General features: G+C 45.1%; 1 protein-coding gene across 7 annotated transcripts in view; it reads left to right on the top strand.

Annotated features, from left to right (window-relative positions):
- The window catches only part of AHCYL2 (adenosylhomocysteinase like 2), a 493,940-nt gene extending 478,267 nt beyond the window's left edge, over window positions 1–15,673 (top strand). For all 7 annotated transcript variants that reach the window (XM_078851199.1, XM_073328941.2, XM_073328940.2 and 4 more), the window contains 7 exons: window positions 1,626–1,696; window positions 2,801–2,895; window positions 3,894–3,992; window positions 5,925–5,993; window positions 6,080–6,158; window positions 9,161–9,281; window positions 11,555–15,673. In XM_078851199.1, the coding sequence (XP_078707325.1) occupies window positions 1,626–1,696; window positions 2,801–2,895; window positions 3,894–3,992; window positions 5,925–5,993; window positions 6,080–6,158; window positions 9,161–9,281; window positions 11,555–11,561 (541 nt within the window). In that variant the 3' untranslated portion in view covers window positions 11,562–15,673. The remainder of the gene's footprint in view (window positions 1–1,625; window positions 1,697–2,800; window positions 2,896–3,893; window positions 3,993–5,924; window positions 5,994–6,079; window positions 6,159–9,160; window positions 9,282–11,554) is intronic.
- Window positions 15,674–16,237: the final 564 nt, after the last annotated feature.

The following is a 16,237-nucleotide window of genomic DNA, read 5'->3' as shown; positions in this document are numbered from 1 at the left end:
AGGGGCAGCAGGGAGTCTGGTTCCTTCCATAGGTTGTACTCAGTCAGAGTAAGACTGGGGCCAGGATCCCGTCAGTGTCAATCACTCTCTGGAGGAGTGCTGAAAATGACTTTGTCCCAGCTCCACAGGTTCAGGGTGATCTGTTGCTCACAGCTGCTATCAGTAATGGGTCACTTTCCTCAGGAACAGCCTGCTAATCTCTATCTACTGATAAGCCAGCTCAACTATGAGAGATAGCAGACGTTTTAAGAGGCAGTTGAAGGTTTAGTGACTGTGAGACTGCCAGATTGTTATGGATTGTAGTGATATTAGAATTTTAATTCTGAATATCATATTTTGCCCCAGTTTGTGTTCAGTGGGGGAGTCCACTGAAGGAACATGTCAGTTTCTCACATCATCCAGTTACAGATCATACATTCCAAATCCTGGTGCTGTAACTGGGGCTGAAAGCACAGAGCTATCCTCTCATGTGCGGGTGTTGCAATGATCTCTGGCCTCATTTTCTCCAAATGAAATCTGGCTTATTGTGGAGATACCACTTATGCTTAAGAACTGCAGCTAAAAGGGGTTGGAAAGGTACGGTAGTCATTTTGCAAAGTACCAGGAGATTTAGGGCCTTGTTAAACACACCAGCTTCTTTCCTTCTAACATCTAACTTCCAAAGTGCAGTTATGGTCAGAAAAGTAACTACTAGGCTTTGCTTACTCAGCAGAGCTGATCCATGCATCTTTGATCCTATCTGCTTGGTAACATGCACAAACCTGCAAGAGACAATCCAGCTGTAAAGGAGTGAGCTGGTGACCTTTCTGCCTTATGCATCAATTTATTGTTAATTTGATTGCTTCATACCAACAATATATCCAGCACGGTACAAGTCACAAAGATAGACAGCCCTTTACCCTGTAAAAGACAGCCATAGAGAGGATGGGAGACACAGAGAAACCCAGAGGAGGAAACAACTTGTGTTTATGTTTTATTGTAATTATGATCATACACCTCATGGGCATCATAGAAGTAATATCGCAGGAGGGATTTTAATGAGGGGGATTGGGTGGTTACCATGGGAAAAAGTCTAAACCCAGATGTTTCAAGCCAGAAGTCCTGGAGTTACATTCATAAATCCATATTTAGGATCCTAAAGAAATATGGCCTTGTTTTCAGATATGCTGACACCTGCAATTGCCACTGAAGTCAGTAGGAGCTGTTTAGGCCACTAATTTTGGTGCCTAAGTATGGAGTTAGGCAGCCAGGTTTGAAAACATTGACCTAATTTCTGTATTGTTTGTAGAGATGGATTTTCAGATCCCAAGTGCAGTTTGCAGGGTTGACAGCTAGAAAGGCCATCTTGGAATATACTTGAAACTCTTTCATCTGGAATGATAGAGGACATGGAACCCCACAGTGTCACTTTCGAAGTGTCACTTTTCCCACAACCCCACTTAAGGTCCTCTAGCCAGCACTGTTCTTGGTGCTACTACAAATCCATCAGTGTGCTGCATCAGGCATTCCCAATCTCTGGCCCCAGAGGGTTAATGTCAGTAGCTGAGACTCACATTGGGGTGTTTGAGTCTGGTACGTTTCAGCCAATCCTCAGATTCTATACATTTTTCTCTGTCCTCTCTCAGTATGGATGGATTCCGCCTTGTGAAACTCAATGAGGTTATCAGACAAGTTGACATTGTCATCACCTGTACAGGTACGTATATCACGGGGAAGTGGGAGTACCTGTAAGGTGAAGTGTACTAGATAGGCTGGTCAAACCCCTCCCCTTGGAGTTGGGCAGCGATAGAATAAAAATAACGGGTACTGATAGGATACTGGTAAAGTTGCTAACTCCCAGCAGCCGATGATAGCCTGCCAAGCAAGGAGGCACTTTCACATTAGTTGCTGGTCACAGACCCATACACTGTCATTGGCTGCTGGAGCTTTGGCTCTGCTCATGACAGTCCAGGAACACACTTAATCTGTCACCTTTAGCTTGCTTAGCTTGGGGAACAGCAGCCAATGGAGCTATGAAAAATGGCCAGAGCACAGCTACCTGCACCCAGTAAATACTGCAGAAGGCTGTTGAGTCTACTTCAGACTCTTCCCACAACCAAGAGCTGTGTATGTCCAGTATGGTGAACACCTTAGCTCACATGAGGTGATAAGCAGCTACGGTACATGAGACTTTGACCTGCTTGTTTCTAGACCTTCACAAAGTTGGTCTTCTCTAAGCACCTAAGAGTTCAGACACTCATTAGAACAACAAGAAGCTCGTGCATCTGCAAAACTGGGCTAGGCATTTTGTGAGAGCAGGCTCACTGCTATCCTCTTCTCTGAGAGGTTCCCGGTACTTCCTCATTGCAGAAATACAGTGAGGACGCTCAAACTATTTTAGTCCTTCTGGGCTGTGGCTTGGAACAGGAAGTACCATGGTTCAGCAGAACAGAATATAGTGTGTGCAGGCACTGGAGGGGGAGCTAATTCAAACCCCAGAGAGTTTAATTTGAATTTGGGGTGGAAGTTCCTTGGGGAGCAGGGTTTTTAGTCTATTTTATCTGAATAGATTCATGCATACCTCTCATTTGCTGGCCAAAGAGCCAGGTTCCTACTTCACTGTGTGTGTCTGTCTCTGTGTATATGTATGTAATAAATTTAGTTTTTACTCTAGTTTTTGGAAAATTCATGAAAAAATGAATGCCTTTTTCCAAAACTTCTCATCGAGTAAAACCCAGCTGGTTGGAGTGGGCTGTACTGGTGAACTTACTGTAGCTATGTCAGCGTTTGTATGTATTACCATATATTTCTGGGTTTAAAGGTAACAAGAACGTAGTGACAAGAGAACATCTAGACAGAATGAAGAACAGTTGTATTGTGTGTAACATGGGACATTCCAACACTGAAATTGATGTGGTAAGAACTGGGCTGTTTTCTGGTGTATGTCCTGGGAGGGGGTTTCTTACATTCTTACATTCATTTCATTGATTCCCCTCATCCCTCCTCGCTCTCATACTCAATAGTGTTGAAAGCTTCTGAGATCAGTCAGTCAATAGTAGCGGTGCCTGACTAGTGCTCATTGTTCTGACTGGCTGGCATGAGAAGGCTGCATAATAAGCTAGACCTCCACCCCTACCAACTATTTTGTGCTGCCAAAAATGTCTTCGTAACTTCAGTGGTGTCCTCAAAGGATTCAAAAGAGCTGAGCTCACACTAGTTTAGCTTCAGAAATAAAACCTGGAAGAGTAGAATGGCCCTTTTTCCTCCTTCCCAGTAGCAAGCTAATTAGAGCAGCACTTTCACATTATTCAATCATTAAGGGTCTTGCTGAGACTTGTAAGTCGGTTTAAAATTGTATCAGAGTGGGATTCAGCACGCTGCTTGTAATCCAGGTGCAAATTATGCAAATTACTGTTCAGAACTTTAAATCTGCTCATCTGTGTTTGGAGTTAAGCAGGAAAATAGGACGGTCTCTTCCTTGCGGTGCCAGTCCAGAAGGTGTTTGTTGCTATAAGCAGTCCCATAGGAGAAAGACTTGTTTTGCCCATAGACACATGGTGACAGTCGCCTTTTCTCTGTACCCCGCTGCCAGCCACCATGTTGCTGGAAAGAAAGATGACACCCGCAACAAGATGGCCTAATGTTCATGATTGTAAATTGTAAACAATTGTAAATTGTTTTCATCCTGCTTTGTAGCTAGCTTTGCAATCAGAAGAATTCAAACTACAGCTGTTGTTAGATCTCCAGCCTACAATAAATTAATAAGTGACCCATATAACATATGAGACAGAGATCAGGCCTGGAGAACAGTGTCAGTGGATTATATGTGTTATTTCCCCGCTCCCTTGCTGCTCTGTAGCTGCTATTTTCTGATATTTTTGCCACGCTTGAACTGTTTAAATGCTGTATTTCAGGCGAGCTTACGTACACCTGAGCTGACCTGGGAAAGGGTGAGATCTCAGGTAGACCATGTCATCTGGCCAGACGGGAAGAGGATAGTGCTGCTGGCAGAGGTAAGTAGCACATGAAGGTCAGGCACTGTTACCCTAGTGGGCTGCCTAGGGTTGAATGAGCCATGGAGATCAAGAACCTCTAGAGATTGCTGCATAGGCCCAAGCAGCTCACCAACGTCTCTTTGGGCAGAAGGATTTGTTTGCTCCTAAAGCCCTGCTGTGTCTGTCCCTCTGGCATATTGTATGGTCCGAACAGCTCCAGTGTTTCCCGCTCTGCCTGTGATCCACAGCAGCCCACCCACTGGTATTTTGTCAGATTTCATTCTTCTGAAATCGTTTGACTGAGCTTTTAGCCATCACTGATGGCTCAGCCGCAGAGATTCAGTTGAGGACTGCTGGGACAATGAGCTATATATATGGTGGTTTCCTAGGGCTACAACCTACTGTTAAGAAAGTTGCCAAAGGCAGCAAGCTGCTGTCAAATATTTCCGGTGGCTTTCACAAAGGAACAGGTGGCTGCATTCCCATGCATGTCTTTCTCTCTCCCTAATTCTGTTCCCCCCAGGTTGTGATCTCGTCAGCTCTCACAAGCTAAACTGGGCCTGGCTAGTCAGTACTCGGATGGGAAAGCTCCAGCAGCGCCATGGGGGTGTTGATGATTGACCAGGTGGCACTCCCCCGGGGACTGAGCCAGTGCCCAGCACGGGGCTGGGAAAGTGGTGCGCTCCTGACGATGCGGGCTGTTAGCTAATTCCATGGCCCTTTTCACACAAGTACAGGGCTTGGCCTCGGTATTGAAAGTCCCGTTTGAGTTTTCTACCTCCTGTGTCCCTAGAACCCCCTGCAGGTTCCACTGGGAACAGGATTTCTCACTTCTGTTGAGTGTTGCTATGTGCTCTTCAGGACTGTTGCGCTCCACCCCAGCAGGGCTGCATTTCATAGAATCATAGAATCATAGAATATCAGGGTTGGAAGGGACCCCAGAAGGTCATCTAGTCCAACCCCCTGCTCAAAGCAGGACCAATTCCCAGTTAAATCATCCCAGCCAGGGCTTTGTCAAGCCTGACCTTAAAAACCTCTAAGGAAGGAGATTCTACCACCTCCCTAGGTAACGCATTCCAGTGTTTCACCACCCTCTTAGTGAAAAAGTTTTTCCTAATATCCAATCTAAACCTCCCCCACTGCAACTTGAGACCATTACTCCTCGTTCTGTCATCTGCTACCATTGAGAACAGTCTAGAGCCATCCTCTTTGGAACCCCCTTTCAGGTAGTTGAAAGCAGCTATCAAATCCCCCCTCATTCTTCTCTTCTGCAGGCTAAACAATCCCAGCTCCCTCAGCCTCTCCTCATAAGTCATGTGTTCCAGTCCCCTAATCATTTTTGTTGCCCTTCGCTGGACTCTCTCCAATTTATCCACATCCTTCTTGAAGTGTGGGGCCCAAAACTGGACACAGTACTCCAGATGAGGCCTCACCAATGTCGAATAGAGGGGAACGATCACGTCCCTCGATCTGCTCGCTATGCCCCTACTTATACATCCCAAAATGCCATTGGCCTTCTTGGCAACAAGGGCACACTGCTGACTCATATCCAGCTTCTCGTCCACTGTCACCCCTAGGTCCTTTTCTGCAGAACTGCTGCCTAGCCATTCGGTCCCTAGTCTGTAGCTGTGCATTGGGTTCTTCCGTCCTAAGTGCAGGACCCTGCACTTATCCTTATTGAACCTCATCAGATTCCTTTTGGCCCAATCTTCCAATTGGTCTAGGTCCTTCTGTATCCTATCCCTCCCCTCCAGCGTATCTACCACTCCTCCCAGTTTAGTATCATCCGCAAATTTGCTGAGAGTGCAATCCACACCATCCTCCAGATCATTTATGAAGATATTGATATTTTCATTGATGGTTTGAAGCAGTTTCTATATTCTTCTTTTGGGATCCTCCAGGCTGAAAGGTACCATGTGAATTAAGGAGCTTATTTATTTTATTTCTCAGGGCCGCCTGTTGAACCTGAGCTGTTCCACTGTTCCCACCTTTGTATTGTCCATCACCGCAACCACTCAGGTGAGCAGAATTTGGGTGAGCAAGAGGTGTATCTTGCTCCATGGTACATGCGAGTTACTCAGCCAGATGTGTTGTTTTATTCCCAGGCTCTGGCTTTGATAGAGCTCTACAATGCCCCTGAAGGGCGCTACAAACAGGACGTCTACTTGCTGCCTAAGAAAATGGGTAAGGTTATACCCATCACCTGGTCTTTGCTTTAACTGAGGTGGAACAGGGTGGGGGCTCTCAGTGGCTTTTGGAGACTTGGCTTCGTCCTCTCACATTCTGGTGCGTTTTGTGTTTTAGCTTTTCCCCCTAACTTGGGATAAGGATTGTCTGGTGGTGAGAGCAGGAACGGGGAGGCCAGCGGGGTTCTGTTCTTGGCTCTGCTGCTGTGATTTTGGCAAGTTGCTCTGTCTTCTATAAAACGGTATCTCGCTTCCCTACCTCACAGGGGTATCAGTTAGAAAACAGGGTGAGGATGTGGGTTGACTATAATAGTGAGTCAGACCTAATTAATTCACATTCATTGTAGTGAAGAAGTTACTCAGTTTCAGGGTGGGATTCAGTCTCCCTAAGAGACTCTTCCATTTTCCAAATCCAGCCATGTCTTCATTCGTTATGGCAGCGATCCTACAGCTTACACAAGTAGCCAAACATCTGGAAATCCCAGAGCAGTTCCCCATCGTTACGTGACACCAGAACTTTTCTTGTTTTGATATGAATATTTGCTGTCATCTGAAAGGTGTATAAACGCTGCTTGAAGGTGGTGCAAGAATAAGATAAATCTCAGCAGGAAAACCTGTGTGTGGATTACTAGGAGGCACGAGGGGGAACGTACTTTTCATTTTATAGCCCCTGCCACCTGAGATTCCAAGGGCGATACAAGTGTGAATTAGGCTGCCTCACCCCTGCGAGGTAGGGAAGCATTATCTCTGTTTTACACATGGGGAAACTGAGGCAGAGAGGCAAATGATTTGCTCAAAGACACTCAGTGATTCAATGGCAGACTCCAGGAGTCTAACTTCCCGTTGCCCTGCTGTAGCCAGTGGAGACACTGTGTGATCTGTAAGGGTTTGCAGCCGCTTTTTTTTACTCTTTTCCTTCAGCTGAACTAGGCGGGTGTAGTTCTTTTCTGAGTTTAGCAGAATCACATATTTTTCTCAGGGATAATAAGTTGTATTCAACTTGAAGGTCGTTTGTATTGATGTCAAGATCTATGGAAATGACACAGCCCTTCTCCCTGTAAAGGTGAACAGCAGTGCTTTGGTTTAAAAAAAAACCAAAACTTTCTTCTTTCACTTCCCTGCCCAAGCCACCAGCATCAGGTTCCAGCGTGTCTCCTGCAATGCTTGATACACCCACTAAAGTTGACTCAGGCAGATAAATGAAGAAAGAAATACTTTAAAACTCCTCTCTTACTTCATGTTTGCATGTGGTATGTTAAGACCCATGAGGCCAGACACTGCACTTCTTACAGGGCCAAAACTCCGCTGGAGGTCCGGATGGGCCACATGGGGTATGTCCACACAGCAATGTAAGCCTAGGGTTAGTGGGACTTGGGTCAGCTGACCTATGTCAGGGAACCCTGGGCTTGAGCGTCTACACTGCATTTTAAGCCTAGGTAAAGGATTTTCTGACCCATGCTCAAACCTAGGGCTCTGGTGTCCACACAGCAGTGCACAGACCTGAGTCAAAGTAACCTTGTCCCCGAGTGCATAGCACCCTAACCCCATGTCGACACTCTAACCCTACAAATGTGTTGCATTGTGGGAAAACTCTACTGCCCACCCTGTTTCCTAACTGATGGTGCTATCGATGGGACTCTGGTGCCCACACGAGTACATAAACTGCATGATTAGCCCCTTCGGTGGCTGTCTCGTTAGAATGACTGCACTGGGAGAAGGCTTTACAGTGAACTGACATCTGATCTGAGAATTGGGCTCACCCCTCTAGGCTGAGTCACACTGGCAGGAAAATACCCATGTGCAGCTGAGGATAATCAGGACATGAGTCTCCAGGGCCGTCAAACTATTAAAATGAAACGCTGCAATTCTCAATTTTTAAAATGGGCTGGTCAATGGAAGTGTGTTTAGTTGGTTGGTTTTTTAATTTATTTTTGTCTGTTTTGAAGTTTGATGTAAAATGTAGGTTTCAGAACAAAAACACACATACCCCAGCCTGGCTGCGGAGCGGTGAAGTGCGTCCCCAAGGCTTGGGGTGCAGCGTGCTTCTGCACCCCCTGGGGATCCCTTATCCCTGCCCCCACCGCACCCTGGGAGGCCAGGATAAGAGATCCTCGGGAGACTGTGCGGAAGTTTTAGGGCTGGCTCCCACTCACTGCCCTCACAGTGCACATTGCCCAAGTGCCTCTTCACACTTTGCCCCCAGGAGGGCAGGGGGGCCCAGGAGCGAGGGACAGAGAGCAGAGCAGGACCAAGCAGCTGCCTGCATGGAGGGGGAGCAGCTGAGGTGTTGGGGGTCCTTCTTCCCTGGCTGTGCTGAGCCATGAGCTCTGCCACTCCCGTTCCCTGCAGGGCAGATGCTTAGTCCCCACTTTGCTCTCTGGCTCTTACTCCTGGGCACCCCTGCCCTCCGGGGGGCTGAATGTGCAGGGCGCCCAGGCAGTATGCCCCAAAATCTGGCTGTGCTCTTGTGACCAGGAAGCAGCTCTCTTTGCAAAAAGCTTCTTCTGATCAGTCTCCATTGAAAAGCCTGCAGGCTGTCTGGTAGTGTGCTTGCAGACCAGTTTTCAGCTGACCTGAGCTGCTGCCGTTTGCAAAGGGAGATGTGGTGTCCATTTGAAAGAGAGGGCAATAGACTGCACCACAGATCCTTGGCATAGAGAGGACTAAGGAAGTTGCCCCAGGGAACTCTGGGATACATTCAGAAGACTTCTGGGATCAGAGTCAAGCTAAAGCAATAGGACTCAGACCCTAGGTTCCAGCTTAACACGGGCGCACACCCTCCAGCCCTGGAGAGTCCTGGGAGCCTAGGTTCAAGCCCTAGGTTAACATAATTGGTGTGTGGATATAAGGGGGGCTAGGCTCAAGCCCGGGCTTCCATTGCAATGTAGACAGACCCATAGTCTGTTTGGGGCTTTATACATTAGAGCTCCTTCAGCGAGGGAGGGACCCAGGGGATTTGCCATGTTCAAGCTAATTTCCCAGGGCTTGAATCTGTTTCAGATGAGTATGTGGCAAGTCTTCATCTTCCAACGTTCGATGCACATCTGACAGAACTAACAGATGAACAAGCAAAATACCTGGGACTAAATAAAAACGGGCCTTTCAAACCAAACTACTACAGGTGCTGGTTTTAAACATTTTCTTTCTTTCTTTCTTTCTTTCTTTCTTTCTTTCTTTCTTTCTTTCTTTCTTTCTTTCTTTCTTTCTTTCTTTCTTTCTTTCTTTCTTTCTTTCTTTCTTTCTTTCTTTCTTTCTTTCTTTCTTTCTTTCTTTCTTTCTTTCTTTCTTTCTTTCTTTCTTTCTTTCTTTCTTTCTTTCTTTCTCGCTAACGTAATATATGAGTGTGCACGCATGTATGGGTATCAGCTCAACCCTATATATATATATGAGCAAGAAGAATCACCGTAATTAAGCATCTAATTCCACAGGTACCATGGAATCCTGGTAATTGCCCATTGCCCCAGTACATCAAGACATGATATAAAATGGTGGAGGTACAGAATGAAGGAAATCAGACAATGCACGATCAGCTCTGACACACAGAACACTTTGTGTGAAATGAGGCAGCGTATTGTATCTGGCAGAAGCTGTCATCCTAAAGTGACAAATCTCAAAGTAACACCATCCAGCCAGCTCAAATGACAAATTATTTTTAAAATCCGACAAGCACAAAATGGTACAAAGCAGTGTTTCTGCTAGTGTCCCTGGGGGAGCATTTCTAGTGGCAAGACTCTTGGCTGAAGTACAGACTTCAGCACTGGAACCTCATCTATTGTACTGTGGGCTAGATTGCCATATTTACATGCATAACTCCCAGCTGCACCTTTGAAAACGTACCTCAGAATGTTTTAACTCTGCTGTTTCTGTCGGCCTTGGACTGTAATCACTTGGGACAAGGACTGTCTTTCTCAGAGCCTGTACAGGTCTGGATAGGTTGACAGCGCTCAGTAAAAAATAAAGGCTGCATTATGACACCTGAGATCATCTCTCTTCCAGGTCAAACTGTTGGGAAATCATCTCATTCATTTAAGTTCCTGTGCTCCTGTTTACAGATGGGATAAGAATGGGTTTGCACCATCACAGATCAGTGTGAGCTTGCAAATGGGGTTGTGCCGGAATACGCTCCTTTGGAACCCCAATGTTTAACAATAATGTACAATACACAACACTTGAGTGTTGATAGGAGTTTTGGACCCCTCAGCCCCAAAACACAGAAAGAATTATCTTCAGAGTTAGAGGTGGGAAAGGCCTGCAAAACGCCAGTTAGTCTTCCTTCCCATTCTGCAATGTGTTCCTGTCCAATGTTAAGTGTCACAAGCTATGGGGCTTCCACCATTTCTAGATCTTATCAACCATTTTCTGCTGTTCAGTCTAAATTTCCCTTTGCTCAGTTTCACATATAATTGATGTGTTTAGCACCAACAATGTGCTGGGTATTGTACAGGACATAGACAATCTTTGCCTCAAAGTGCTTATGGTAGACTTGCATATAGAGAAGTTAGGGGACGTGGGAGTCACACACAAAAGACAAAGGATGAAATTTTCAAAAACTTCTTTTCTGCATATTCTGCAGTGACGTAAGCACTTAGATCCATAAAGTTTATAACCAGAAGGGACCATTAGATCATCTAGTAGGACCTCCTACATGACCCAGGCCATTAAATATCACTCCATTATCCCTGTATCGAGTCCAGTAACATGTGTTTGACTAAAGCATATCTTCCAGAAAGGTAGCCAGGCTTGATCTGAAGACATTGAAAGAGAGAGAATCCACCACTTCCCTTGGTACTTTGTTCCAGTGCTTAATAATTCTCACTGTTAAAACTTTGTGCCTTATTTTGTGAATTTGTCTGGCTTTAGCTTCCAGCCATTGTTTTTTGTTGCCTTTCTCTGCTAAATTACAGAGCTCTTTAGTACCTGGTATTTTCTCCCCATAAATGTACTCATACACTGCAATCAAGTCACCTCCGAGTCTTCTGTTTGATAAACTAACAGACTGAGCTCTTTCAGTCTCTCACTGTAAGGCATTTTCTCCAGCTCTGAAATAATCTTTGTTCTTTTCGGCATTCATTCCCATTTTTAAACCATCCACTCTTAAAGCTTTTCAGTCAGGTCATTAAAAGTCAATGGGACTTAGGTGCTTTTGAAAATTATACCAGGGGTCTAGGATGTTGGGACAAAGTTGAAGGGCCATGTGGGTGGCACAAGATGTCTAAATTTGATGGGGTGTTTAAGGGAGGAAGATGTTATACCCTCCTAAACAGTCTTCTTCCTCCTTTGGATTTATACCCACTAAATCATTACACTCTGTCTGATCCTGGCAGTAATCAATGTACAGTGTACAGTTTTATACACCACCACTAACTGAGAACACTATTTCTCTTCTTTTTTCAGGTATTAAGTTTCTGCAGCTGTAACCTTAAGAAGTAAGGAACAAGAATCCAAGCCTTTTCTCAACTATTGTACAGGATGACATAGTACAAGCTTCTTAAATCAGAGCTGGACTTGCTCACATAGTAGACAGTGTGTTAGGTTATTTATTTATTAAACTAGAGCACTGTACGTGCGGCCTCTGCCGATGGTGTTTTTTACTGCCAGGGGACTGTGAGACAGTTGGTTTTTGTTTTTGGGGGAGCGGGAAGCAAGGGGAGGAAAGAAGAATCTGGCTGAATTATTTTGTTGCAAAGTATCCGTTAGCTTCAAGTAATCCATTATCGCTGTATGTCTATTTTAATATACAGGGGATGGAGGACAATGCATGAGGCAAGATTTGAGATCAGACTTCAAGCTTGCACGTTACTTTAGTACCTTAATGTCTAGGAACTTAATTTCAAGGTTGCACATTTCCTTTGTACCTTAACATTTCTTACATGGAAGCAGAATCTGAGGCAGTCCCCAGAACTGTCTGTCAGTTTGCAGGGTAGAACACTCTGTTATTTTGTTTCCATGCCATTTTAAAATGAAACTAGCACAAGCCTGTTTGCTCTAGACATTGCTGATGAGACTGGTGCTATCTTAGCAGTGAAACACTAAATCTTACCAGCAGTCACTGGGGAAAACTCTCTAATTCTGATTATTGTGCAAGGACAGGCTTTGGCAACAAGCCAAAATGAACTTTGCCTTTGCACTGTGGGAAGCTGTAACCAAGAGTCCAGTTTATAGCATCAGCTGGGGACACCCCACAGCCTGAGTTAGGAGCCCATGAGGCAGAGATGCACCTGCTCTAACGCAGTCAGTGATGAACGCTGCACGGTTCACACCAGTGGACTAAGACCCAATTACACACCATTCTTCAGCAACTTTGCAGTATTTTTCTGCAGTTTTTGATGAGTGCCAACGTTTTTCAATTCAACCAAAGCTATATTTCATGGAGCAGTTGTGTGGAATTTTGTGCTCATGCTCGTGGAACAGCCTTGTGACTTTGCCGACAAATGCTGCTTACATTTCAAGGTAGCTCTTCGAGATGACACTCAGAAGCTTGTTGTTCGCACTGCTGCAGAATGAAGCAGTAAAACTGATCAGTTCTGAGGACCGTTCTTGACACAGTCGTTCTCCAATTGGTATTTCAGTCCTTTCTGGAAGTGACTTCTGTGTATAAAAGCACCTGTTTCTGGGAAATGTTTCCCAGACTCCCAGTGCCGGAGCTGTTCGAGTCTTATTTTCAAATATAAATCCAAATAAGGGTCCCTAGAATTCATTCACTGAACAAATGAATAAGCGCCAGTAATTATCCCATAGAGTATGCTCTGTCCTGAGATCTAGATGTTATAAGTAGAGTTCAGAATCACTGTCACATTAGTATCTTGTCAAGTCTTGCTGTATTAGTCAGAAATGATGGAAGATAAACATGCTTGTTACTTGTTTTAGCCCAGGATGTCCTGTCTGGATCCTGCATACAACACAGACATGCGTGTCAAGGTAATTTTTAAGTTTGCCATATCTCCCCAGAGTCACTGAAGACATGTTTCTTTTTTAAAATTACTTCAAGTGGTATTTACCAGACTTCCACGTGAAGCATTGACCTATCAGCCTAGGCTTTTATATACCATGCTCACCACCCTGGCACCTGATCAAGTGAAGAACCTTGTTTTTTGCCCTCTCTGAATCCTTGGCCATTATGAATGGGAGAGGTGTCTTTGTGGCATTGTGTTCTCACACACAAAAGACAGAAATTGTGGTCTACAGGCAAGTCACAGAATCATCAAAATTAGAGATGAAGACTGCCTCCTGGGTCAGTTTGTCCAATGTCACAGTTGTTTCTTAAAGCAAATTTTCTAGTATGCTGTTTAATCCAATTTTCAATCTCCAAAGGGATGGAGCCCTAGGTAGAAAGTTGTAGGTAAGCTGTTGGAGGTTTTATGAGGCTGTGTCTGAGGGAGGCATCATAGAATGATCCCCAGTCATGTATCAATTGATCTTCAACTCTTGGTTGATTTTATTCAGGTCCTGAGATTTTCAGAAGAGACCACTGAATTATTGTTAAGATGCCAGTCGGGTGTATTACTTTTATTACTTACATTGTTTGAGTTATTTTATTCTGCAGTGACCCAGCTTTATCCTGGAGTCACTTTCGTTGTTTGTAGACGTGTGGGGTGAAATCCAGGCCCATGGAACTCAATGGCAAAGCTCCCTTTTGACTTCAGTAGGGCCAGGATTTCACTTGTAGATTGCACTGTCTGAATGGGGCCTTTTTCTGGGCAAAAGCCCCAGGAATGTGTCCACCCATGGAGCTCTTCAAGATCTTGGCATACATGGGCTGCACAAATGGCCAAGGATAAAGGGGAAAGAGTTTCTTAAAGAGAGGCTTTTCTCTTCTGTGTACTAAACCAGTCACAGAACCATTTCCCAGCAGCCGGGAGTTGGGGGATGGGCAACACGGGTCTTTGATTTAATTGGGAACATTATCTTCTCCTCCCTTGGATCTATTGTGGTATCAGTGTCCATGTATGACGATGCATCCAACACATCAATCTGTTCTTTATCTCACGTGGTTACGCCTGGCATGTGAAACTGCTTGTTAGACAAATGCTTGGCGTCAGCCCAGGCCGTACTGTCTCTGTGAGCCTGCATCTCGCCTCTGTGACCTGAGTTCAGTCATATAGGGAGCAGTACAGTATTCATGCAGTTGCTGTACACTTACTGGGAGTTCCCAGGCTAGCACCATGATGCTGGTTTGAAATCTGATAGCGAAGTGCAGCCTTAGCTAAGGGTATCTTAGGACACCATCCTTTTGGGGAGGTTTTTTCCATGCACACTCCTGTCAATGAGCTGGAACAGAGTGGGTGCAAATGTTCCAAACTGACGAACACAAGGAAGTTCCTTCTCTCTTTATTTGCTAGAGACAGTTGAGTCAAGACTTGTGCACTTTTTACAGAGTTAGCTGTGCAGAAGTGAGGTGGCGTGGCTGGGAATGCACTGTGCAGACAGAGACAGTCATTGCTTAACATGAACTGGGCTCCTCACTTGCCTGTCTGGGGGAGGGACTGGGAGACCAGAGCACCCCAAAGTGTGGCCCATGACCACTCTTTCCCTTTAGGTGGAGGTGCAGCCTCAGAGACTGCAGGCCCCTGCATGGATTTCTGCTCAGATCAAGCTGGAGCATTGCAAGCTGGGAGGTGTAGTCCCTGTGCTTTACAGAAATGGAGCATTGTAATCAGTTCCAAGTGGCCAGTGCTGTTGGGCATCATTCGGGCACCCCCTAGTTTAATGTGTGGAAACAGTTGGTAGTTTTCCCTGGGAAAACCAGACCAGCACAGTGGTGCTACCAGCCTTCTCGTCTCTTTTATTTTATGGGGAAGGTGACAACATTAGCCTGTCTCTGTGTTCTGGAGCGAAGCCACCTAGGAAATGCCGCTATGGGTCACATGTTCATCCAGGCACCCTTTGGGAAAATGGGGTCAGAAATCAGGCTGAATCTGGCCCCAGGACAATAACCGCTCCGTCAGGCGGCCCGACGGTGCAGCTCAGAAGGGTCGCTTACCTATCCCAAGTCTGTCACTAGTGTAGCGTGTAGTGGTGCTGCCCTCATCAGGGAATTTGTTTGTGCTGATTTTAAGCTCATTTTATCTTCAGTGTAGCTATAAGAAGAAGAAAAAATCATTCTGAATGGCTTTTTTCCCCTCTGATCTTTTACAGATTTTCTCCATGTTGCTATGCCTTTTCGTAAGCTTTTTTGCTTGCTTGGCTTTTCCTAATCAATCTGGAATCATACTCCGTGATCATCTCTAAATTTAGCGTAACAGATCTTTTTAAATGTAACAATTTTTTTTAAATATTAGAAAAAGGAGATAGGCGACACCAGCAAAATCTTATAAGGAAAATAATTTTGTTCTGAACTTTAGAAGCCAGGAAAAGAAACCCAATCATCTGTCATAATTCTACAGTAAGGAAGTAAAAACTAAGACTATAACATTTTCAAAAGGATGTTTTAAATATTAATGTCTGAGTGATTGTATTAGATCAGCAATAAAGACTCTGTAATCTCAAAACACAAATAAAATGTTGCAAAATTCAGTTGGCCTCTGCAGTGTGTTCATGTGGCAGGCCCTGGAAGTGGTTGGAAACAGGATGGTATGTTGCAAGGAAGGTTATGAACCTCTCAGCTTTTGTGACAACCAGGTACCCAAATGGGCCTGTCGTTGTCTCTGAAGGTTCCATTTGCTACTTGTCACACTGCAAGCTGCCAGCCAGGACCCCCCCCCAATAGTTGTAATGACTGTGTTGGCCACTAATGTTCTCTTCTAGCCTCAGAGTAGCAGCCGTGTGAGTCTGTATTGGCAAAAAGAAAAGGAGGACTTGTGGCACCTTAGAGACTAACCAATTTATTTGATCTGTTTCTTAAGGTATTGTCCCGGTCCACGTATTCCTCAATGTATACGGTCCGTTCACTCTTGCCTCTGCCAAGGGTTGAAGCCATCCACTAGCCACATATTGTAGTGCCAGGACTGGTGGATTTATAAAAACTTCCGCTGCTGGAAATGGCAGATTCCTCTCCCTGCTTAGCAGGATCAGGTTTCCAGTCACATTCTTCCTCCCAGGTTTTCATTTCTTCACACACTTCTCCTCCTTCCAGCCCGA

Source organism: Lepidochelys kempii, chromosome 1 (genome assembly GCF_965140285.1).
Source record: "Lepidochelys kempii isolate rLepKem1 chromosome 1, rLepKem1.hap1, whole genome shotgun sequence".
Taxonomy (NCBI): domain Eukaryota; kingdom Metazoa; phylum Chordata; order Testudines; family Cheloniidae; genus Lepidochelys; species Lepidochelys kempii.
This window is presented reverse-complemented; position numbering and strand designations above follow the sequence as displayed.